Source organism: Botrytis deweyae (genome assembly GCF_014898535.1).
Source record: "Botrytis deweyae strain B1 chromosome Unknown BDEW_016, whole genome shotgun sequence".
Classification (NCBI taxonomy): domain Eukaryota; kingdom Fungi; phylum Ascomycota; class Leotiomycetes; order Helotiales; family Sclerotiniaceae; genus Botrytis; species Botrytis deweyae.
In genome coordinates, this window is record NW_024066223.1 from 507,952 (window position 1) to 532,729 (window position 24,778).

General features: G+C 43.3%; 10 protein-coding genes across 10 annotated transcripts; 4 read left to right on the forward strand and 6 right to left on the reverse strand.

The window, feature by feature from the left end:
* Window positions 1–230: 230 nt before the first annotated feature.
* EAE98_007145 (uncharacterized protein) lies at window positions 231–5,788 on the reverse strand (the record flags this gene model as incomplete). The annotated part of the gene is made up of 4 exons (XM_038954768.1): window positions 231–5,093; window positions 5,155–5,193; window positions 5,253–5,339; window positions 5,387–5,788. The coding sequence occupies 4 exons, from the start codon at window positions 5,786–5,788 to the stop codon at window positions 231–233; spliced, it is 5,391 nt and encodes a 1,796-aa protein (XP_038808910.1).
* Window positions 5,789–6,243: 455 nt separating this feature from the next.
* On the reverse strand, window positions 6,244–7,345 carry EAE98_007146 (uncharacterized protein; the record flags this gene model as incomplete). Its single annotated transcript, XM_038954769.1, has 4 exons — window positions 6,244–6,472; window positions 6,524–7,077; window positions 7,149–7,205; window positions 7,268–7,345. The coding sequence occupies 4 exons, from the start codon at window positions 7,343–7,345 to the stop codon at window positions 6,244–6,246; spliced, it is 918 nt and encodes a 305-aa protein (XP_038808911.1).
* A 355-nt stretch (window positions 7,346–7,700) lies between these two features.
* EAE98_007147 (uncharacterized protein) lies at window positions 7,701–8,569 on the forward strand (the record flags this gene model as incomplete). The annotated part of the gene is made up of 3 exons (XM_038954770.1): window positions 7,701–7,967; window positions 8,036–8,212; window positions 8,270–8,569. 3 exons carry the CDS (start codon window positions 7,701–7,703, stop codon window positions 8,567–8,569), a joined length of 744 nt encoding a protein of 247 aa, XP_038808912.1.
* A 607-nt stretch (window positions 8,570–9,176) lies between these two features.
* EAE98_007148 (uncharacterized protein) lies at window positions 9,177–10,011 on the forward strand. The gene is made up of 2 exons (XM_038954771.1): window positions 9,177–9,325; window positions 9,495–10,011. Exon 2 carries the CDS (start codon window positions 9,566–9,568, stop codon window positions 9,734–9,736), a length of 171 nt encoding a protein of 56 aa, XP_038808913.1. The 5' UTR covers window positions 9,177–9,325; window positions 9,495–9,565; the 3' UTR covers window positions 9,737–10,011.
* Window positions 10,012–10,555: 544 nt separating this feature from the next.
* Window positions 10,556–15,273, forward strand: EAE98_007149 (uncharacterized protein; the record flags this gene model as incomplete). Its single annotated transcript, XM_038954772.1, has 7 exons — window positions 10,556–10,971; window positions 11,022–11,131; window positions 11,185–11,355; window positions 11,408–11,432; window positions 11,502–11,548; window positions 11,610–12,135; window positions 12,186–15,273. The coding sequence occupies 7 exons, from the start codon at window positions 10,556–10,558 to the stop codon at window positions 15,271–15,273; spliced, it is 4,383 nt and encodes a 1,460-aa protein (XP_038808914.1).
* A 1,123-nt stretch (window positions 15,274–16,396) lies between these two features.
* Window positions 16,397–17,501, forward strand: EAE98_007150 (uncharacterized protein; the record flags this gene model as incomplete). Its single annotated transcript, XM_038954773.1, has 3 exons — window positions 16,397–16,594; window positions 16,670–16,738; window positions 16,803–17,501. 3 exons carry the CDS (start codon window positions 16,397–16,399, stop codon window positions 17,499–17,501), a joined length of 966 nt encoding a protein of 321 aa, XP_038808915.1.
* A 259-nt stretch (window positions 17,502–17,760) lies between these two features.
* EAE98_007151 (uncharacterized protein) lies at window positions 17,761–18,946 on the reverse strand (the record flags this gene model as incomplete). The annotated part of the gene is made up of 2 exons (XM_038954774.1): window positions 17,761–18,001; window positions 18,090–18,946. The coding sequence occupies 2 exons, from the start codon at window positions 18,944–18,946 to the stop codon at window positions 17,761–17,763; spliced, it is 1,098 nt and encodes a 365-aa protein (XP_038808916.1).
* A 630-nt stretch (window positions 18,947–19,576) lies between these two features.
* Window positions 19,577–19,879, reverse strand: EAE98_007152 (uncharacterized protein; the record flags this gene model as incomplete). The annotated part of the gene is made up of 1 exon (XM_038954775.1): window positions 19,577–19,879. The coding sequence occupies one exon, from the start codon at window positions 19,877–19,879 to the stop codon at window positions 19,577–19,579; it is 303 nt and encodes a 100-aa protein (XP_038808917.1).
* Window positions 19,880–20,711: 832 nt separating this feature from the next.
* EAE98_007153 (uncharacterized protein) lies at window positions 20,712–21,989 on the reverse strand (the record flags this gene model as incomplete). The annotated part of the gene is made up of 2 exons (XM_038954776.1): window positions 20,712–21,728; window positions 21,789–21,989. 2 exons carry the CDS (start codon window positions 21,987–21,989, stop codon window positions 20,712–20,714), a joined length of 1,218 nt encoding a protein of 405 aa, XP_038808918.1.
* Window positions 21,990–23,031: 1,042 nt separating this feature from the next.
* Window positions 23,032–23,516, reverse strand: EAE98_007154 (uncharacterized protein; the record flags this gene model as incomplete). Its single annotated transcript, XM_038954777.1, has 2 exons — window positions 23,032–23,385; window positions 23,439–23,516. The coding sequence occupies 2 exons, from the start codon at window positions 23,514–23,516 to the stop codon at window positions 23,032–23,034; spliced, it is 432 nt and encodes a 143-aa protein (XP_038808919.1).
* Window positions 23,517–24,778: the final 1,262 nt, after the last annotated feature.

Genomic DNA, 24,778 nt, shown 5'->3' on the forward strand with positions numbered 1-24,778 from the left:
AGCTATCATTTAATAAGAAAATAAAAATGTTCAACTAGATATCCAATCTGTTCCCCCATGTTCTTGTCCGAAGAGATAAATCAAATATACATCCCCTGGGCCCATCAAACTTTTCAATCTCCCTCCTACAGTTGAGGAATCGAAATCATTATATAAATCATCAGAAATATCTAGGAGTCAAGACCTCTTGGCCGCGTACTTTGTCATGGCTGATGATTACTTATTCAATCTCAGATTTCATCCTCCCATTCATTACCAGCAACACCACTACTTCCGCCGCCGCCTCCTCCTCCTCCAGCACTACTATCATCTTCTTTCTGTCCGCTCCCTCGATCCTCCCCTCTACTTCTATCTCTTCCTCTACCTCTACCTCTTCCTCTACCTCCTTTCTTCCCCCTACCAATTCCAGTTTCCTTGTCCATTCCAAGTACTTTCTTGGGCTCCTTATCCTTCTTTGAATGTTTACCTCCACGACCCTGTTCCGCTTGAATTTTACGTGCGAGTTCCATTTGTTCATTCCTGCTAGCGATATTCATACCAAAACCTACTTGTCCCTGTGCATTTTGACCTTGCTGTGGCGGCTGTTGCTGTAACGGGGTGGGATGAACGAACAGTTCGCCAAAAGGAACAGGCAATGTATGAGGATTCAAACCTGGTGGTTGTTGCTGTTGCTGTGCAGCCGTACCAAATGGTGACCAATATTGAGTTCTGAAGGATGATGGAGCGGGTTGTAAACTTGGTGGTGCTGGCTGATTTTGTTGTTGCACGGCAGTACCAAATTGTTGCCCAGTTTGAACAGAGGGTATCATGGTTATAGGAAGATTCGTGGGTGGAGTGGACGGTGGAACCCATTTTTGACCAGACTGGGACACAAAGCTTTTCGAACTATCGAAATTAGACCAAGTAGATGCACTACTCTTGGACACAGGGGTTTTCTTTGATCCTTGACTGCTTGTCGCTGCATTCAGCAGAGGCATGAATTTTGATTTTGGGGGCTTGGGAGGAGGGATGGCTGGTTGGGGTCTGAACAACCGAGGATTTGGAATTGCTTCGCCATCCCGATATCTCATACCCACCCAATGGTGTCTATCATCTTCCTGACAGTATCCTATTCGTCGATCACTAACTGACGCAACAAACAATAAGTTGTCACTTGCAGGATTGTATCCACTTGGTTGGGACCAAGCTAAAACAATGATAGTACCGTCGGCACGAGTCATACAATTGACAATCGCAAGTTCATATCCCCCCAGTGTCGGATATCCTCTGAGTATTCTAGCGACTTCCTCGTCTTTCCAAGAATTTTCGTGTCGGGGAAAAACATCATTGAACGCTTGCAGTACTGATTCTGGAGTGAGATTACCTCGCAAATAGTTGGGACGTTGATGGCGGATTGAATAATGCAATGCTCGTGGGGCGCAATTATGTATCCAGGGTGTTCGATTACCACCACGTCTCAAGCCTTCGTTGAAATGTTCTAGATCGACATTAAAAGTCCATCCATCGCCGTTAAATGGGGCTTTGATAGAATTTCTGCCATAATTCTCAATCCTGGGCAAAATGACAGCTGGTAGTATTGGTGGTGCCTCGACTGGCTCATCAATCACAATAGGGTTGGCTGGTAGACTCTCAGCAGGTAGCCTCTCAGCAGGTAGCCTCTCAGCAGGTAGCCTCTCAGCAGGTAGCCTCTCAGCAGGTAGCCTCTCAGCAGGTAGCCTCTCAGCTGGCAGCTCTACGGCTCGTATCTCTTCCGCTTGTATCTCTTCGGCTCGTAGCTGCTGGACTGAGGACCCCCATTCTAAATCCCCAAGAAAGCCATCGGAATCACCATCCCGCCTCCTCCGCATACCCCTCCACCCAATTTGCGGTTGGCAAACTACGTAAAGCAAAGGACTCTCTGAATCGTCCCCATAAATACTCACAAAAAACCTAGAATCTCCAGCAGCTACCTCGTGTGGAGTGATGGCTGCGAGCCTGTAATGTGGTCTGTTAGCTCCATTTCTTAGTATATCATCTAACACCACTTGAACATGCTCCTGAAAATAATCTTCCTCGTGGTGCGGATGAGCTCTCTGGAATCTGTCAAAGAGATCCTCATAGGCCTCGTTTGCCCTCATATTATTCCATAAAATCCCTGGATACTGCCAGTGGAAGGAATTTGCCACTGCACTTATTGAAGATAGACCTTCACGTAAAACAGCCTGTCCAGGAATTGTCCACCTGTCGATAACATGATCTACTTTCCAGTCTGTCAAATCGAATTCCATCATCGCAAATGAGCGTGGCTCCGGTGGAGGAGTTTGAACATCAGATCTGCTGTCAGACTCATGCTCAGACTCAACTGGCTTCAAGCTCATACCCTGCCAAATATTACCTGATAAATACAATACAACGACCTTTCTTGGTGCAGTCACTTCCAAGGTATCCGGATACAAAATTTCCCGGGATAGATATTTGAAGCCACCATCTCGTCGAGGAAATTGTGTAACGGTCTTCAGAACAAATGAATTACTGATTTTATATAGAGCTTCAGCCACGTCGCGTTCATGAATTGGGTCGATCAGGAAGTTAATAACTCGACCCAGTGTACCTGCTAAGTGAGCCTCAAATTCAATGGGCTCAAGGTTGACTGCATCATCATCTGGTAATTGTTCTTGGATAGATCGTTGCAACGCCGATATGACACTGAAAGCAGGAGTAATATTCTCTTGATCGTGTGGAAATACATTCCATTTCTCAATATCAAATACCTCATATTGTGTGAATAGTGCTGGAAATAGATCTCTATCCCTAGAACGGGGAGGCGGCGGAGATGGAGTTGGAGAAGGTGGGGGCGATGGAGACTGGGGTCTCTCCGGTAGTTCAAACCCAGGTTCTATGCCAAATTTTTGGCAGATTTCGCGGACGAAAAGAATGGTGTCGTAATTTAATGTTCCGATATAATCCCAAATGTCTTTCAATTTTAATATCCGACTGAGCCTACGCGCATTCAAATTCTCCGGACTGTCTGTATTATCATCCACCCAGTCATCTGTCGCTCCTAGCCATGGGGGATCACTCTCTCTTACCAACCTAGATAGATCGTGGAATATGCCTGTTAGCTGGTTGGAAATCCTCAATATAGAGATTTCTAGAGGCTCTCCTTCTACACGTGGAATGCCATAAGCTCCCGGAATATCTGGGATGTCTGATATCTCTTTACCCCTTTCTTGCATTTCTCTCCTCAATGCTAGGAGGTTTCTTGCATAAATTGCCAGAATGGGAGCCGCTATTCCAGTAATATTCAGCGCTTCTCCTACTGGTGGTGCTGCCACTTGTGCTTCTCTGAGTTGGAGCTGTAGCTCCGTATTTAGTGTCTTCAGATTTGTCACTTGTGTGTTCCTCCGAGCCACTCTATCTCTCAATCTGACCAGTTCCGCTTCATTCTGAGTTTTACCCTGCGAGAGCTCGGCTAGAATCACTCGAGAACTTTGTCTTTCGTCAAGTAAATGGTTCTTTTCGGTAGTCAAATTTTCCAAGTAACGCAATTGATTCGCCATTTCGGGTGCTTGAGGTACTATATTTTGGAAATGAACCTTCTCAAGTGCGGTCGACAAGCGTCTAATCTCGTCTTTTGCGCCAGGTATAAAACCAAAATACTTGTCCAGAGGCTCAAACCTATTATCAGCCCAGTTCATAGAGCCCATCGCGTGGTCAATTTGTGCCTTAAATGTAGATATCTGCACGTTCTTGATTGCAATCTCTCCTTGCAATTTTTCCCTTTCTTGATTACAGTGACGTTGAACAGCCTCGATATCACATTCCGGATCTGTAGAAAATTCAAACCTTTTGAGCTCTTCGGTCAGCTCACTAGCCTGGATGACTGCATCCGTGTACAGCCCCCCCAACCGCTCAGACTCCCCATATAATGCATCTCTCTTGGTTTGTTCCATCTCTTCTTCATGTTTGATTTTATCAAACTTCGATTTCTCAACTATCATTTCGGAATGGGCGAGGTCAACCTCCGCACTGATCAACCTCTCTTGTAGTTTTCGCAAGATTTGTTGTCCTCTAGAATCCAAACTAAGTGATGTTACAGCACTTTCATCTCGATCGTCCCTCAAACGTTTAATTGTCACATCTCGTTCCAAAATCTCTTCCTGTGCATGTCTCCTCAATTCAAGATTTTCTTGCGCCGTCTCTCGCCACAACATTGTCGCCCTACCGTTGTTGACGGTTTTAAGATCCTCTTCCAACGTTTTGACTTTATCTTTGAGTATGGCCATCTCAGCACCAGCTTCTATGAACGAAGAAACAAGATTTTGTATCTGTTTACGGTGCAAATCCCTCGTGTAAACAGCCACTCCAAGCAACTTTTCTGTCGCTCTAGCTGGACCCCCCGCTAACATCAAGGCACTTGAAGCTTGACGTGATGCGTTGAATTTTGCCAACAGTTCATCATATGCCACCTGTTTCTCATCCCTCTGTCGCTCCAATCCACGTATTTTCTCATCTTGAACTTCAAAATGGTGATGAAGTCCTACACATTCATTTCGCAATCTCAGCATTTGCAGAAACCTCCTCCTCCAACCATTTCGGCTCTCTATAGCGTTACTTAGTCGCTGTTCAATACCGGTTATTTGATGTTCAAGATCTGCGACTCGCTTCCTCAAACTCAATCGTGTTTTGCAAAAGACCCAAAGAGACCGACACGCATCGAGAAGCAGTTTTAATACACTCGAACATCGAACAATCATTTTAGCAATTTCGAGACGAGCAAGACGTAATAAACCTCCTCTCCACCACAGAATAAGAGCCAACTCTTCTAAATCTTGCTGATCCTGAACGCTTTCCAAATCACGTCCAGCAGCGGCCAACCTTCTCTGACGGTCGAAGATCATTGATGCAGCACGTAAAGGTATCCATTCTAGTCTATGAATTATCAAGAAAGCCGGTACGCCATATTGAAGCCCATGCCAAAAGACTAACGGAACAAGGCTGGGTAAAATGTGGCCAAGGTACATAAGGAGGCCTCCGTAAAGCAGGTGGTTTATGAGTGCGTTCGTGGCAAGAATCGTTGGATACCACATCCACTCAGACAAACCTTCTCTAACCTTTACAATATTGTGAGTTTCGTTTCAGTAAGAAGAAGAAAGAATGAATATCATCACATACAATTAGTCCATACAAACCCACAAGAATTACATTTATTGGCTGTAGACACCCTGTTAGACAATTTGATATGACTTTTGGGAAAGTGATCATTAACTAACAACTGTGTATGCTAACACCCGTTGGTCCGTACGCCAATCCGGCATGAAAATATCAGATATTCTATTGATTGATTCGTAAATCGCATCCTTTGACTGTTAGTTTCAACTGGTAAGTTAGTATCGGGGCTGCTCACTACATTATCCCATAATCTCTTCGACCAGCCAGCGTCATTTCCTAGGCAGGACATATAAAGCCACCATTGATCGTTACGCATCTCCCAGAAATCATACCCCGGTTCCCAACCTTTTACGTTTTCCAAGATTGAGTTACATTTTTGTATGTCTTTGAACGTGTAAATGTTCACCAGCCAGTAGGCTTGATAATAATAATAAATTCCGCCTACCCACCGCAATAAGCCATTTAGTGGCGTAGTGAGCCACGTTCGATATACTGTGGATGCTCCAAAAGCTAATAGCAACAAAGAATGCTTTTGCACCCACTGAGAAGCAATCTTGAGCTCAATTCGCCCAGTTTTTAACAGTCCAGCTAGATGTACCAGCCGACTATGCCTGACAGGAGGAAGTGCGTCGGCCATGTTGTTCCAAGCTCAGAATCAGGCACATAGAGAATACTAGCACAATAGAAACTGAAATCCCTAGCGCCCGGATTTTATATAATCAACACAAAGTAGAAGAAATGATCCTTCCCCCAAGTCTCGATGTCAGAAGAAATGATGTATCGAAGACAAAAATAGTATGAGTGATTTGAAATTGAAATTGAACAGATGTAGAAAAGTAAGGCGTGATTTGCCGTGAAGTTAAGATTTATGAAACAAAGGACAATTACCGTCATAATGGTCACAAAGGTTTCCACGAGGTTTCTCGAAGAAATTTTCCAAACACACAAAGAGAGGTAAAGCAAGTCATTTTCCCCAAATGCGGTAAATAGTGAATGGATTTAAAGTGTCTGAGAGGCTCAAGAACATGGAAACGAGGCTTGACTTATACAATGGGATCATACTGCCAGTTTAAAAAAAAAAAAAAAAAAAAATTAGGATGCACCACTCTCGTTGTCAGATACATCAAACTCTCTAGCCCTGCCCACTTCCGTTTCTTCATCGTTTTTGATCTTTCCAAACCCTTGGTTGAATGCAGCTTCTCGTGACGGGTAAGGCTCATGACATTTGGAGGAATGCAGCCTTGGAAAATACCTTCTATATGAGAAATATGCTAGAGAAATACCAAGAATAGATCCACATGTTACATCATACACATCATGACTATAATAGCGTTAGTACTTGTCATCGAAAATTAACGACAGCGCAACTTACCGGTAATCTTCGCATCGACTAATCGCAATCATGGCAGCTCCAAGCAATGGGGCGAGGGCTAAGAGTACCCTCCCGAGATCAGTTCTAGGTCTGAACACATGTGTTTGTCCTGCAAAGAAAAATGCGAGGTATCCAAGTCCAGCAAATGCAAAGGACGAATGACCAGAGGGAAAACTTCTCCATCCATCATGTAATGTATGGTGATCTTTTTCCGAGCATACATGAATGGTTACCAACTTATTTTCTGGTGTTTCAGGTGTAGGCTTGCAGCGAGAGATAAGATCGGGTCGAGGTCTCCCAACAGCATTTTTGATAACATCAGTGATAAATGATGTGAGAACCAGTCCTATAAAGAATCCCAACATAGTGACATGGCATTTGTGGAGGTTCGCTCTCGAAATTCCAAGCCAAACGCCCAAGGTTATGCATGGAATAACTCCTGCATATATCAAATTCCATCCAACGGGTACTCTCTCCACCAAAGCATGTGGATATTGAATATTGATGTTGTTTATAAAAAACATGCGGTGGAATGGCTCTTGAAGAAATTCGATCTGAATAAAGGGGGTTGATTAGAAGTTGTACGGAGGTATATAACAAGGGCAAAATGAACGAGGGGAATTACCAAAATGTATGCCGTCAACAGCAATACAAAGCCAACATAATCTGGCGCATAGCTTTTCTAGAATAGAAGTGTTAGGAGGGTGAAAACACAAATAAAATAATGTGTTTGAATGGCTTTACCTCCCAGAAACGGGCTACTGCACCAATCCATCCGGGCTTTGAGGTCAATCCTCCATTATTTCGTCCGATTCGAGACATTCTTGCGACACAGCGCAGCGGTAAAAGTCAGGTTCTTCTCATTGAGGAGTATATATCAAAAAAATGAATGATTGTGCCAGAATGTTTGGTTTCGAGTTATGGACTGGGCAGTTCGTAAGAAGACGTCCCTTGAAAGGCACGCGACCCACTTTCCTCAGCCTTGTCTGGCACCGGAGGATCTTCGGTTATTAACTTCTATCTAATCAATGATTGTCTACCAAGTCCATCTACCATTGTTTTTAAAACAAGAGCATCCAACTTTAGACAACTCCACAACATTGGAAGAGCTTAACATATCACAGGTTTAGCCAATTATCTCAATTCCATGGAAAGATAACCTCTACCAAAATCAATCATGGCGGAACAACAGCAGCAGCAGCAGCCAAACTTGATAGCACAGGTTTCCCCCGGTCCACCATTATTTTGGAAGCAATTTACTACCGATAATCTTGAACGGATAGAGAAGCTACGCGCGGAGAACTTTCCAAACTACAAGGTCGCCGACAACTTATCTTACAAGCTCCCTCCTCGTATTCATGATGTTCCCGCCGAATTGCGATTTCTGCAACCCCCAGAACCACCAGCGACTGGAGTTTACAGAACATTTGGACAAATCCGACAAGTATGTTGAACGCGACTGAACATTGATCTGTCAAATAGAGGATGAGAAGCACTAATATTTTATGGCAGATTAAAAATGAACTTCCTCCTCTTGAAGAGGGCATTGAGCAAATATATACACCACCTACCACACCAACAGGAACCGGAAAGCATGAGGATCGCAAATTGATTCTCAAAAGATTCGCAAAGTCATTACTATTGAACTTTTTAGAATTGGTTGGCACAATGAGTATTCATCCAGAACAAGTATGCGAACCCATCTCTCTTTCTCGCCAAAAACTATGCTAATTGAGACATTCATAGAGCCACGAAAAGATAGGGGACTTGCATACTATATTCGCCAATTTCCATCATTTGCTGAACGAATATCGACCATATCAAGCACGAGAATCATTGATTGCAATGATGCAGGATCAATTAGACAAATCCAGAGCGGAGACTGCGGGCATCATGAAAATGAAGGAGAAGGTCGAAGGAATGCTAGAAGGGTTTGTCGAGATCAAACTAGGAGATGAGGCGAATACCAGTAGTCAAGAACATGAGAATGTAATAGAGGACGAAGGGAAAGATATTTGGGAGCAATTGGACCTGGAATTTGGCTGAAAGACGATTGTCCAGACGATTCCAGAAGCCCGGGATAGAACACAGCCATCTGCAAGTGCCATGCGTCTAGATGTTGCTGCGCTGTTCCAAACGAAGATTATCGGATGAGACGCGTCTACTGAGGCGTTGTCAATTCCCTCGAAATATCATCTGTGAAAGACCGGCATATGAATTCTACAAAGGCAAGGCTTAGCCACCATAGCCTCACGGGCTATAACTATTTCTGGTACCGACGAGTTGATCTCAATTGTTAGACGGCTTGGTATCTTGGTTGAACCTAAGCTCCCCTGTTCGTCCCAATAAGAAGAAGAAGAAGGTAGACCAGCACGGAGGTGGGAATCTACAGCCACTTGGCAGCTCTTGAGACCTAGGTAGTCGGACGAGACAACAGAAAAATGCTGGGGTACTAGGATGTTTTTAATGCCAGATAGCAATCTAAAATTGATAAACCAAACCCTTGAAACCCGAAACTTAACCAAGGTTCATTCTCTGCAAGAAAAGTTATAATGATTGTCCGCTAATTGCGCCTCCACTATTACATCGTCCAAAATGACGATGGGCCAATTGCTAGGCGAGTTCCAAGCTTCCAAGATTCATGCCTAACAATTGACTTTCTTTGTATCAAGCCACGTCTAGAATTATATATATTATCATTCACTTCCCTCCTTGGCCCTTCCTTTCCAGACACAAGAAATCCATTCAAGATTCAAACCCCATTCAGAAATCTTATCAACAGCTATCAATCACAACGTTGAGGTAAGATAAGATACTCCCCGAATTTCTTACACGTATGATGAGGTTGTAATGCTAGCTGGTACCACAAATATGACGCCACAGCCGTCACATTTCAAGACATTCACCTTATCAAGCTTGTATCGTCATCATAAATAATCAGGGACAAAACTAACAAACATTTCCACCGCAGACCTCAAACCACACAAACTCATCCTCATCCTCATCCTCAATCTAAATTTAAACCAAATACAACAACTCAAAATGTGCACCTCAACCTCCACCGGCCTCGTCAACCGCAACGGTCCTGGCTCCGCAGCCTCATCTACCATCTCCGATATCGTGAAGGGTACCAGTACCACTGGAAAGACAAAGTGTTTGGAGTGTGATGGATACGAATGCTGTTGCATTCCTATTCCTTGCACTGTTATGTGAGGTGCTGGGAGACGATTGAGATTATGGGGAATCGATGAAGGGTGGATGACGACGTTTTCCTGCGATGCTAGGGATGGAAGGGGAGGATTTTGGAATACCATTTGGTGATGAGAGATTGTTTACATGGATTTGGACTTTTACTGGTGTTTGGAAAATGGGAAGGAGAGCTATGCGATTGCTGATATTATGAATAATGAATGGATACCTTTTTCAACGTTGAGCTGTGCTTCAGAATGAGTCCCTTGTTATCTATATTATGAGTATGTCTTCTTGGTGGTAATCTTTAGCACAGGATTGCGACAAAAGTATACTACGTCTTTTTACATGGACTGATAAGCAGTAAGCAAGGCTATTTTCGATCATCCCCATCCTTAACTGGGTCTTACTTATCATTCATCACTGGATAAGAGAACATATCTTTTGGATGCTATGCTGACTCGTCATATCATTTATCATTGGTCTTCCATTTTGCACAGCTCCCGCGCGCTTCTCTTTTCAATTTCTTAGGCCCAATCATTTCTCAGTCACTCCGAACTCTCACACGATATCATGCACAGCAAGGCTGTATTATGCAATTAAATTCTAAACAGGAAAGTATCAAACCAATATCATGAGGCGAAGCACATTCTCAAGGACGTCAATGCCATAAGGTGGTTTAATAAGAGCATCGATGACTCCGCGTTTTGAGCAGGATGCTCAATTCATGACGCAAGTTTCGATGCCTTTTTAGTGTCGCTGCGTATCATTGTCCCACATTTGTTTTCCAAATATAAAATTCACATTGTCAGTTTCTCAGAGGACCGACCAAAAAGTCATAAAATGGCTGAGGTTCTCGGTGTTGCCTCTAGCATTGCTGGTTTGGTATCGCTAGCTGATACGGTTGTTCGACTGGGTTACAAATACATCAGAGATGTCAAAGATGCTGAAAAATCTGTCCAAAATCTCGTCAAAGAAGTCAACAATCTTTCCGGTGTGCTTCACAGTCTCGAGAATGTGGCACAGGCACTAGAAGCGCAAGATACTTCGGTGCATAGCTCCAGCAAGATAAAGCATCTATATTCTTGTCAAAAGACCCTGGAGAAAATGTCAGACCAATTGCAGAAAGCTATACCGGAAGTAAAGTCAACATCTCAGAAGTTGAAGTGGCCATTTAAGAAGGCGGTAACTTCAGAGTTGTTGGAAGAGATTCAAAGTCACAAAATTACCATGAATTTAGCTTTAAACACTCAACAAATGTGACACACATCATCCAAATTGTCGTCTTTTGCTTGACTGACTTGCACAGGTCTACCTTGATTGAGATACTTGCCAACCAAGAACAACTTATTAAAGACGTCACTGCCATAAACGACAGGATAGAGGCTTCCCGAATAGAACGGCAAAGATTGGCTGCGGGTGAGTTCTCTGTGTAATTGAACATGCTTGTGTTTGTGCTGATTATGATGAAGACGAAAGATTAAGAAAGAAGCTCAATCTTCTAGGTACCATCGATGTCATGAAATGGCAAAATTCGAATATTAGATTGAGACAACCTGGAACTGGCATCTGGTTTACCGAGAGCAAGGACTTCAAGGACTGGACATCTACAGACAATTCAAAGCTATGGATCTATGGAATACGTTTGTCACAATCCAGCCCTTCAATGTACCAGATGAGTTCTGACAATCATAGCCGGAGCCGGGAAAACGATTCTGATGTAAGTCATATGTAAATTTATTTTGAGGTCAAATCTAGATTCAAAATGAATTAATCGAATTGCGAATAGGGCATCTGTTATAAGTGAGATTGAACAATCCCAGGATCCATCTCATGGTATGAAAAACATATAGTCGGACACTCTGAGATAAGGGTTTGGACTGACGCTTTGAAAAAGGACTTGCAATGTTCTATTGTGATTACAAGGACATTCAGACCCACGATCCACGGACCATTCTGGGGGCCTTGGCGCGACAACTGATTCTTCAGCATGAACATGCTTTTACGCAACTGGAAGCTTTCTGCGAGAAGCACCACATGACGGAAAACACTCAAGGCTCAGCCACCACTGACGACTTTTGCGAACTTATCGTCGAACTATCAAGAAATTTCTCCACTACCAGTATCGTAGTAGACGGCCTAGATGAGATTGCTGAAGATCGCGCGGAGGTCACTAGACTTTTGAAATCCTTGAACAAGCCATCAGGAACAATCAAAACCCTCTTGGCGAGTCGCAATGAGGTTGATATCCGAAACGTATTGGAAGATTATCCCTCTGTTTCCATTGCGGCAAAAAGTGGTGACTTGCGACTTTATGTGCATTCTGAGATAGAGAATCGAACGAAACTCGGCAAGCTCCGTATCAGAGATCATAACCTAAAGGACCACATTGTCAAAGTACTTACGGAAGGCGCTGATGGAATGTATGTTTCTTTACTCCAAATGGCCTACATGTGAAGCTAAGTATATCTAGGTTTCGGTGGGTTGCATGTCAAATGGACTACCTTTGCGAATGCAGTACGGATCGAGATCGCCGTGAGGCCTTACGCAAATTACCCCCAGATCTGCCCAAATCATATGAACGTATTCTTGAAAGGGTCAATCGAAGCAGTAAAGAGAATCAAACCCTTGTCAGGCATACACTCCTTTGGGTGGTATACGCCGAAGAGCCGCTAACGATAACACAACTGCTCCAAGCACTTGCAGTAAGACCTGGTGACGAGACTTTCGAGAAGGAAAACATGACTACGTTGGAAGAACTCCTCAACTGGTGTAGTAGTCTCATACGCCAAAAGTCTCAATCGGATGAGCTAGAGCTTGCGCACTTCACAGTGAAAGAATACCTCCTGAGCCTTTCTGAAGAATGTGGTCCAGCGATTTCACAATACAGACTTTCTGGGGATCATGCCGAGATTGTGAGAATGTGTTATGACTTCTTAAGTCTTTCGGAATTCGATGGAATACCGCTACCAGTGACGAATTTCGGGCAGGAGTTGACAGATTTTAATAAAGCCTGGAAGGAATTCGAGGACAACTACTCGTTCATGAATTATGTTCTTAATTTTTGGACGGTTCATGTTCACCAGAGTACATGGAGCGAAATTTCAACTTGCATGTTACTTCTTTTTGATGAAACGAGAAGCAGTTACAGATTGTGGACATTTGGCTACTATCATTACACAATGTTATCTTGTTGCTTCGCCACCGACTTGTTAAGCTTAGATTGTCTCTCACCAGCATATCACCTGAATTTCGTGATGGGGTCATCAAGACCTTCTGCCCTTCACTGGGCTGCTATGATTGCTTTGCCTGGTGTTTGCACCGCACTCATCGGTCGTGGAGCTGATTTGAATGCGCCAAGCGTTGTTGGCAGTCCACTTGATTGTGCGATACTATGCAATAACGCAATATATGAGAACGCACATCCATCCACTAAGATGCTACTTCGGCATTTTCAAGATTGGCGATGGGATTCAAAGAAGAAGGTCATCAAATATTTGATCATGGCCGGTGCAGATTTCGACAATGTCGATGTCATAGAACTCCTCTTTCGACACTCAGGAACATTTAAATATTATAATGACGAGTCGGATGCCGAATTGTTCCGACTCATATTTGACAAGAATCCGACTTTCTCCGTTGAGAGTCTTTCTGCATTTCTTCAACACACTTTTCTGGAAAGAAGCTCAGATAAGCCTCTCGCAAATGAAAAAAGAACTTATGATAATGCTTGCTTGTTCGTCGAATTCCTAACATGGGGAACACGGACGAGTTTCTCACATTTCGCACCGGATACATTGCCGTTATTTCTTGCAATCATTCATGATGATTTAGCTGTTTCAGATTATTCGCCGTCAAGTCTGGAAGTTTTTCTTGGTATTGATTTTCTTGGAGTATCACGAAATGACAGAGGGAACATAACTCCCATTTCACAAGAGCATACTGGGCATTGGATGACGAAACTGAACGCCTTAATGTTGGACTTCATTCAAAGTTCAAGAGTGAATCCCTCAAACTACCTTGAAAAGATAGTCTCAGAGGCACTTGCCTCGAAGAAATTGGCATTTGTCTGTGGGAATATAAATAACGCAGTGTTTGGCTTTATCTTTAGATTATGGGACAACAACATTGTGCTGGATTTCAACTGGCGAAACAAAGAAGGGAACACGATTCTTCACGAATTCCTGGAAAGGGCGGTTTCTAAATGGGATTGGGAACGCATACACACACTAAAAATACTGACAGCCGTTCTACAACATCCGGCGAATTTGACCATTTCAAAAAATATGAATATCACTCCAATGGAGTTACTGATATCCAAATCCCATTTGAATGAGATGTTGTCTATTCTCAAAATATGGCGAGCGGGGGATGTTTCAAGCGCGTGTGAGAAGAACCCCGGTCTGCTTGAAAGGTTGCTTGACGCAGCAAACTCGGCCAATGAAGTCGAATATATTTTCAGACAATTAGCGAAGGACTTGGGCAGCCATATGATGCAAGATATATTGGCTCGTTATTGCACGGTAGGTTATATGGAGAAGCTATTCAACCTGCGCATTGAAGATGGGCTACAGAAAGATCCCATTTTTATGCTTGACGAAGGAGGCAGCGACGAAGAAGACAGCTACGAGGGAAACAGCGATGAAGAAGACAGTGACGAAGAAGACAGCTACGAGGGAAACAGTGATGAAGAAGACAGTGACAAAGAAGGCAGTTGTGATCGTTCGTCTGTGGTGAGTGAGCACGAAGCTTACACCACAACTGATGAGGAAGGAAATGGCGATATCGGCACATCGAGGGACGGGCTGACTAGAAGAGGTAAATCCTCCATCACGAAAGACATTCGTGGCTCCTTTCCATTTTTGGAAAAGGTTCAAGAGAGTGATTTACCTGCTGTAGAATCATTCGAATACGCATTTTCAGTGGCTAAAACAGAGGACGTGCCCACAAACAAAACTTTAGCGGAAAGCGGTGGATCCATAGCCATAGATGAAAAGACACATTCACATCTACATTTACTATCAGGCAGCCACGACTCAGCAGATTTTGGGAAGTTACGATTATTGTTAGCACATGGTCCCGATTTAGAAATTCGTAATCACCAGAATTTCACACCGCTTGCCATCGCCATTCGATCTAAGAATTTGCGAGCCATGTATGCTCTACTTATCTCGGGCGCAAACATAGAAGCGCTTCTCAGTCACAGACAGACCTACTTACATCTGGCCTGCCATCTAGGAAATGAAGAAGCTGTGTGGGCACTGCTTTCTGCTGGTGCCGATACTTCCCACAAAGACGATTACGGAAATACTGCGGAGGATCTTGCCGCCATCATTGGTCGTTCTGATATCGTCGATTTATTCCCTGGGAGAGGTGACGATGACTCTTTTGCAGAATCTCACTATAGCGAATATTCCACCAACGAATCTCTTGACGAGGATTTATCTAACGGTGAAGAATCTGATATCTCAGATTCTGGTCAACTCCCCCCATTATCAACACCCCAAGCCCTTGCCTATCGTCTCAAATCAAGCCAATCTACCTCAACACTTGGAGAGTGAATTTTTCCGATTCAGCAGTTGCAGCTAAGCACTATTCATGATTGCCATGGAGTAATGTTCTGATTGTTTCCTACTCTGTTGTAGAATGGTAGTCGAAATTCTTCTAGACACGCTTGTGTATTATGAGATGAGGAATTACCTCGAACAGGTAGTTTGCACGTCTTAACATTTCAAGAAACAATGATGGATCAAACTCCCCGGTTGTACAGAATTTTCTGAAAAAGGGAGAACATGCATGCCATGCTTAGAAATGCAGTCGGCTATCTGCTTCTTTAGTAAAAGTCTTAGAGTTATATTCATGCAATCTATCGATTCGAATACTAGAGCACCAACAATGGGTGTACGGATTCGTGAGACGTTATCCAAAGCGGAAAAATCACGATTAAACCGTATATTTTTTGATTTATATAAAAACCTATAATTCGATTACTTGATTTATAACGAGTATCTCCACAAAGTCTCAAAGCTTTCAAAGCAATGATGCAAAAGTTATCTTCAAATCCACCCTCTCTCCTCTCACGAATTCGTGCACGTGCCAAAGACAAATCTTCACTGTCTCACGTGCGAATGACATCTACCGACTTTACCCCTGAGCAAAAAGTGGGACGAACTTGGGCTTATCGATACATTAGTGGCCGTTGAGTCCCGAGCATCCGAAGTGCTCAGGGCAAGACTAGTTTGAAATCTATTTTTACATTGTTTGACATTAACACGAAGTAGAGATTAACGGCTTTATCAACCAAGAAGAGAAACCCCTCAATCCAACGCGTATTCAAAGAATCTTATTTCGAAGATTCTTCTTCTTATGTATTCTCTTGGCTCGTAAACTAAGCTTAAATGCATGACAGGACATCATGGAGAAATGATCCTCAACTTGGCATTTTCTCCCAGAATTCCAAAACACAACCCTTGATGCTTGCGGCCCACCTTCAATTTCGGAAATCGATATTTTCAAGGAAGATGATGTTGGCGATAGCAAACAAAATTGCGTGTACGGACGAACAACCTCGTATCGATCCACTTGAAAATATGGATCTCACGAGGTTGGTCTTTTGGAATAAATACATTTGATATGCAGTTCCCCCCGTAGAACTCCACAACTTGTTATCTTTATTCTTTTCACATGTTTAAACGTCAGAGTATTCCCTTATGGGGATTGTGGTTTTGGTGTCTGTTGTTACAGTCGAGGAATGCAAGTGCGAAGTCATCGCAGTATCAAGATTTGAATGAACAGTATGGTGGTGCGTTGACGGATTCCGGGGATTATCTGTATGGGTCGAATAAATGGGGTGATGATGGGAGTGGAAGTCAGAATATGACTGTATGTTTATGATCTCCAATCCGAAGTTGCGATTGAATGTTGCGAGAATTTGATATTGATTTTGGCTTCTTATAGGTTCTTCTGGCAGATACCAATGGCGCAAGTTTCAATGCGACCTGGATTTGGGAAAAGAATATCGAATATGTATGTTCCCCACCCCATCTAACCTCGTCGCCACTCTGAGAACTTCAAACCTAACATTCTTCAGGTCCACGCCTACCCCAACGTCGGCTACGAATCCATCCAACTCCCCACACTAGTGAGCAACGTCGAGTCTTTCCACCTCAGCGGCAGCTGGTCCGTCTTCCCCGTCGCCTCCCCCACCGCTTCAAACATGACTACCGCCCTCAATGCTATCGCCTGCAAAGCCGACATTGCCCTCGACATGTTCCTCGACATGAACAACGTATCCGCAACCAACGCATCCCAAGCGACACACGAAGTGATGATCTGGCAATCCGTCTGGGGTGGGGTCTGGCCAATCGGATACTACGATCCTCCTACCGGCGCTCCGGAGTATGTTTTATCTGGAGTAACTTATCAACTCTTCACCGGACGCAATCAACAAGGACAAAAACAAGCTGTGTTCTCGTGGGTTCCAACTGTCTATCAGGAATCGATCGACGCGGATGTTTTTGAGCTTGTCAAAGAATTGGTCTCGATTGGAAATATTACGAATGATATGTATCTCGGGCTGATACAATTTGGATCCGAGACCGTTCATGCGAGTGAGCCGGTGGAGTTGCAGATGAAGGATATTAATATGAGTATTGGGGTGAGCAGTAGTAGGACGGCGAGTCCGACGGCGACAAGTACGAGTAAAGGAGGGGCGGAGAGGTTTCAGGCACAAATTACGAATTTTGCGATGCCGGCTGCGTTGGGGTTAGGGGTTATGTTGGGCATTTGAAAGTATGATATTGGATAGATGTTTGTTAATTACGACTTTATATGAATATGAATAATGTTTTATTCTCTGAAGTGTTTGAGGATTGCGGTTTAGCAGAGGTATGGGACACGCACGCGACGAGTGATTAGTGACATCAAACCAGGCAGTTAGTTTTTTAAGTTTTTAAACGATTTAATTTGTTTACTTTTATCCCAAAGACAATTTTTACGCCATGCTAAATCAAACCTCGGTAAACGAAAATGAAAATGAAACGGAAACCTCAAGATCTCAACTCATATCCAGGATGTTTTCTCCTCAAGTGTCTAAGCAAATGATCCGATCTCGCAAACCCCTGTTTGCAATCCTCCACAGGACAAATAGGTTTTGACACCGGTTTAGGGCCCGAGGGACCGACGTCCTTGTGCTTGGCGGCGATGTGGCGCGTCATGTCTCTGCGTCGGGCTGTGCGGTGTGGACAGATGGTGCAGGCGTGGGGGAGGGTGTGGAGGGGTTTGTGTTTACTGGAGGAGTAGTTAGTGAGTGTTTGGAGGGAAGAGGAATGAAGATGGAAGTTTTGAAGGAGAGGATATGGTAAATGAAAGGACATACTTGAATTCGAATCGCTTAGAAAATGTTTTGGAGCAAATTATGCACGTGTATTCATTCTGGGTACTTGGTGGTGAATTGGATGTGGAGCGATCACTTGAGGGTGTAGTTGAGTTGGAATTGGATTGAGATGTTGAGATGGAAGTTTTGGTATTGGAATATTGCGTGGGAGATGACATAATTTCAGAGTTGCTTGAAATAGGAGATAGTGTGGCGGAAGATGTCGAAGGGAGGTGAACTCCAGTGGACGGACTTATATATAGCGAGGATTGCATTGGATCCCAGACAGAGTTGTCTAGTATCGGTGGATTAGTGGCCCAGTCGATGGGATAAGACCCATAAGCTTGTTGGGCCTCCATGTGGTTGAAAGTTTCTGGGAATGGATCGCAATGAATATCGTTGGCGAGAAGTTCGGTATTAGTGGTCTGAGAGATTGGGCCAATGAAACAATCGAGTGGAGACAGTGAATTTGTAATGATCTCGTCCAAATCTCTAGGTGAGATGGACAAGAGATTATCGAGATCGTTCAAATTCACGAAGTCCAATGTCTCGTTCAAATTATTCCAGTTTGGTACAGGCAGCACGTGTAGCTCATTCGCAGCATAAACGCCACTATTATAGTATTCTTCACTGAAGTTAGTCCCTGGTTGGTATTGTAAGTCATCTCCATTAGCATTGGGAGTTTCCTGCAATGACTCGGAGTTTAATGAAGTCTCCTCGAGCCAGGCTTGACTCCACTCCAAGCCAATAGCATTTGTGTCTATATCAGCCCCCCACGCAAAGTCGGTGTAAGCATATGGAATTTGGTCAGCATTTGGAGACCAAGACGGCGAGCTTGAGCTGCCCTCTGCGTCATCCATGATTGTTAATATGGGGGTTTTTGTCGATGGTTGTATTCTGTTCGTTTTGGACAGCTTGTCGGTCTTTGAAAAGATGTGCAGACGGAGCAAGCGATTTTGAAATGAGTTTATCGGTCAAATATGCAGTTTTAAGACGTACATCGGTCATGTCCAAAAGAACCATCGAATTGTTGTCAAACCCGTCCATAATGAGGATGTCACATCTTTGCAGTGACTCGCGGCAAAAGCGCAAGGTCAATTGCGAAAATCGAGGATGAAATTGGCCATAGCATTGATCAATCCTGTGACATCGACTGATTCGATACTCCCAAGTGACTTGTTCAATATCACCGAGGAGTATAAAATGCTGATACACTCGCTTCGAGAGATGAATTCCAGTGAAAACAAGAACAAAATGTGGTGAATGAAATAAAAAGTCATTGGTTTCTTTCGAGGGAGTCGACGGTGTAGCACCTTTAGGCGACAAACTGTCGGAGAGTAAGGCTCCCAGCATCGAAGAGAAGGTACCGAAGTATAAAACCAGGACCGTAAAAGAAAATTTAGCGAATAGAAAAAAAGTCGGGCAGTGGTAGCTCTGGGAGCTACATATTGATATGACAGTGCCCGCGGCTATCGAAAAGGTTGGAAAAGTTATAAAGCGGTATCCCCCCGCGCGCTCCAATCGGGAATACAGTCAATGCAAATGCTTTGAAGGTTATCATCTGATAGACGGATCATCCGCTTTGAAGTGTAGACGGCGCTGTCCACATTGAACTTTGCCATCTTGATGCCATCGGCATGAGCCATTTGATTCCCGACGTAGCTTAACAAGAAATCACTGCTAATGTCGGGGTCTTTATGCCAGATGGATGGAGCTGGTTTATAACCAAAAGCTCCTGGACTTAAGCCTTCCATATTAACAGTACTACGAGGAGTTAGGATACAAAAAACCATTTTAAGGTAACCATTTAAGGCATCATTAATTCTTGAGGAGTATTATAAAACTTACGATACGATTAACTTGGATGGGAAATAATCATTTGGGGCAGCAAGGCCAAAAGGTGGTTTTGGTATTGAGGTTTCAAGCGACAATAAAAAGGAGATAAGTTAGGTGAACACGAAAATGAAGAGAAAGTTTTATGGAATGAGGTCTGACAGACAATGTAGTTTTGTATTGCCTTCAAAATTGGAGGCCCTCCATTGTCATGAGCCATGCGCCGCGTTGATCCACAATAGATTCTTACCCGGACTAGATGTGAGCTCCGATTGGTTAGATTCTGCATTGATCATACTGCGGCGAGCTGGAATGGGAAAGTAGTAAGCAAATCTAATTAATCCATTAATGATTGGTTGGTTATCTGGGTGTTTATATGGGGCTGTCCTCTTCGTTCATCACACCTCATAATAATTCAATACCTACCTACGAGTAGGCTCGAGCTAGGTAGTCAACGACTAATCGTCCTCCATACATATGTCAATAAGGTCAATGTTATTCTTGAAACTTAGGTATCGCATTCTTCTTGCATAGTCACCTCGGACAACCTTACAAAATTGTGATCCTGCCGCCCTACTCAACCATCTAGAACTTAACCTTAAGCACTGACGGAGAATTGAGGCTCACTTCAAAAGATCAGTCAAAATGCTACATGTACCTACTTTGCTAATGAGAGACAAACAATATGCCCTCTCGCTATGGTCTATATTTCCTGGCAATTCTATATACACTCTTTCCTGCTTTTAAGGCTGTGGCTTCTAAAGCTGCTGATTTTTATCCTTGTGAATATGATTACATGGGTGGATTGCAGTCAACGAGGAAATTCCGCGTAGCATAAAAATCCCGAGCGTCCTTCAAAAGCACCAACGCTGGCGGCTTCCGCCACTCGTCAACTACTTTCTGCAAACCCGTAATGAAGCGTTTTCTCTCTTTCTCTACATCGAAAAAAATCATCCCACCGCGTGGAATATGACCTTCTTGTATCTCGATAGCTGGCAGTTCTGTAATGAGCTGTGTATCTTCGTCGGGAGGCGCAAGAGTCTCTATGTGCAAATCTCTGACAACTTCATTTTCCCTAGTTATATTGGGATAGTCCCTGAGGTTCCGGCACAATCGTTCGTAAGTGGCCTTCTCCTCATTAAGCTTCTCCTCCCGTTCTGACGGTTGCGTCGAATCACATCGATTATGGTCCTTCTTTAACCTTGTCACCTGCAAGCAGTATTTGAAGTAATCACGTGCTAAACAAGCAAACGTCACTTTGGTAAACCTTCTCAATTGAAATCGCCATTTATCTTGCTCTGTAGGAGAATTTGGAAGCTCATCGCTAACTAGAAGGGACCTAAAGTCAATAGATGACCAAAAATCAGTAAAGACATAGTACAATTGATCATCGGTCACGGAGTTGTAGAAGAACGTCTCCAATTGGAAGTGATTCGCTATCGATCTACATCTTCGTTTAAACTCTTCGCTCATGACGTTTGCCAGCACAATCATGGATGTGATTCCTCGGGCTCGTTCTATCGTTCGCTGTCCAATGTCGCTCACAAACATTTCAATAGCTCTCCTGTAGTTTTCAAAATCTCGGTGGTCGGGCCTTCTTCCAATTCGAGGGGGAGAGGCTGTTCTCAGTTCTCTGGCGGGCAAATGATGGTAGCGAAAGTACACAAACTTCGACATGTTAATTGCGGCTATCGGTAAATTCGTTCTCATATCAATAAAATCAAAACGAGGTGGAGTAAATGGAACCTGATTGATGAGATCAATGTTGTGAGCGATGTATGAGCCTATAAATCTGCGGGAGGAGCTCGACTGATAAAACGATGATGAGTATTGCAAACGGCTATTGGAAGATAGAATGTTATTAATTACCTCACTGAGAGAGCCTACTGATTGTAATATCGGCTCTCTCCAGGCAGCAGGGTGGTCTGCCGGTGAAGCTCCACGTCCAGTTAAGACGTAGAGATAGGTTGCTCGAAAATCTTCATCGTCCTGGATCACTTTGCCATAGATACACTGCAGCTCCTTTTCTAAACACCTCTCGGCCAAAAAGAGTTCAGTTGGCGTCGGCATGACTGCACTCCCCTGGTTGAAAATGTATAGTATGGCGCTCAAGGGCGACGAGTGGTGTCAACAGGATAATTATCCTGTATAGTGATTACGCAGTAAGCGATAAGGGCGAATATGGATGTATGAATGAAGCCGATTATTAAAGCAAGAATAAGTGTGTTATACATCTGGAATTGTATGACACGTATGATACAATAATGAATGTCAAAGATAGGTAATGCTATCAAGACGAGGCTTGAAATCTCCTGACTTGGAATTTTTGCAATAAACGAATGAAACGGATCAATGGATTGTGTATTTAGAAATAAGAGTAAAGGGAAATCCAAAAGAGAATTGTATAATAAAATTTTATAGTATGGAAGATAGAGAGATGAAAGTCGAGAACGAGAAATGAATGTGTACCTACGTTTGTATGAAGACAGAAGGAGAAAGAAGGTTTGCAATAGCTAGTTGATTTGATCTCTATTCTAAATGAAGCGGAAAGAGCAACTTTGCTTCCTCTTCCTTTCTTTACTCAACTTTCTATTTAGCGATGGATATGTGACGTCTGTACTGTAACATCCTCTCCATTTTACACTAAATAATGTAATCCACCAAAAACCCATTCGTAAAACCTCATAAATTCATCATCCAATTCGTATGAATGTACCCGCATTCACTTTGATCCGGCCATTAGGCAAAAAAACACGACTTTTGTCCATACCCATCATACCTTTGCCACCAAATTGACTCTGCGTACATAGCCAAAACTGTAATGACAGCCATGTCCCATATCGTCGGCCTTGTTCATCTCATGCGACACTTATTAGTTCTGAGCGTCATTTGAACTCGATTATCAGATGATCATTGACCATACTGACAATGTTCGATGATTGAGCCATAGTTTGACTTTTTCATCCTCCAATTCATCTTGGCACCCCTCCCGGACTCCAACTCAAGTGAGATAGCAAAGGAGTATTGGAAAATCTCCACCTCTTCTACGCTTCACTCCCTGTTTGAAAGGGAGGATCTCTTTTCATCTCCAACCTTCCACAAAATATTCCCCTCACAACAACCCCACCGCACAAACCACCAATCCCACTCCAACATTGACCCACACCATATCCACCTCTGCACCTCTCCCAGAGCCCGAGTTCCCTGTAGCGGCTTTCGCTGCATTTGAAGATCCGGGACCAACCGCCGAAGCAGCTAGTGTATAGCCCGGTAACGAAGGTACCGTTGATCCAGCCTTGACAGCTGATACTGAGGCTACAGAGAGAGATGAAGCATAGGATGCGAGTGCGGCTTGTATTTCCATTGATTGGGATGCGGATTGTGAAGCATTCAAGGTAGTTTTTGCGGTGGGTGTTGGGGCTGGAGTGGGCGTTGGAACTGGATCCGGAGAAGGCGTCTGTCTGGCCTAGCGAGGGGTTGTTAATAATTTTTGGAATGGAAATGGTGATTTATATTTACCTCTACATCAACTGCAATAGAAGATGTGAAAAGAGCCGCGACAGCAAGTAAATTCAACTTGGAAATCGGAAAATACATGGTTGTGTGCTTGTCTTACTAGAAAAATGAAATTTTGACAAGAAGAAGCCGGAAAAGTGTTTCTTATAGATATCATTTTACTTAAGATGAGAAAGCTTAACCGTCTGATGTACCATGCAACGTGTACCTGATTTATTGCGTGTTTCATGCTAATATGTGGTTCTGTTCTATATATATTGTAATGACGTTAAAACTTCGCCGTCATGTTGTGATCGTCTCGATGATCGTCAACATTATTAATGACAAACCCCTTCAGCAAAATCGGTGAGTTACGATTCACCATTCATCTCAAAATAAAGAAAAGCAGTGCCCAGATCCATGTCTATACCTATTCGAAGATATATATGTCAAATGTCAAACGTCAAATCGCAATAGGCTAAAACTACGCGCTGTATTACTTGATCATCAGTACCTAGTATGTCTCACCCAAGCATGTTTCATGATCCGTTCATTTTTCCTCAGGCATGTTTCGGGAACGTTTTATCCGTTTTTCCACGTGAAAATAAGTGGATATGATAGGGGGGTCGAGACCTTCGGTTCCTTCTAGCTCGTCTAGTCCTCCTCGCTCAGAGTCAAAAGATATGAAAAAAGTCCCTCAAAGATTCATTTCGACCTTGAAAGGCACTCTCCCAGAAATCCAGCAAAAATGTAAACAAAAAGCAAAAGAATGTTGATGAGAGTGGGATTCGAACCCACGCCTATTACTAGACCAGGAGATTGTGACAATCTTATGTTAAGAGTTGAATACCTTAACCTGGCGCCTTAGACCAACTCGGCCATCTCACCATTGAACAGATTAGATCTGTTTGATGGAAAGGTGGCCGCTGTTTTAGTTCATATTCAATGTTGTGTGAGAGTGGGATAAGTGAAAAAAATTTGAACTTCGGATAGCTTTTTGATTGGTGCGCTTGTAAAGATATTATGTAAGCGAAGTATTGTTCACCCAAGCTATGTATTCTGTTCTGTCTTTGAGTTGGGACCTGTTTAGGTAGTCAAGGTAAGCTCGAAGCGTCTGATTTCATTTAGATGTTCTATCTAAATCTGATTTATGATAAATAAGACTTTGAAAAGCTATCAACATATCAAAATGATGGTTACAGAAGTTAACCTGCAAAATAGCATTTGATATCACACATTTTGACAGACTACACTGTCCTTGTTATTTCACTATTTACGAGTATTTCCTAAATGCCGAGCATATGTTACACCAAATCTACGAGTATAGAATGTTTGCTATTCATAGCGATAAGTTCTTCGTTCTG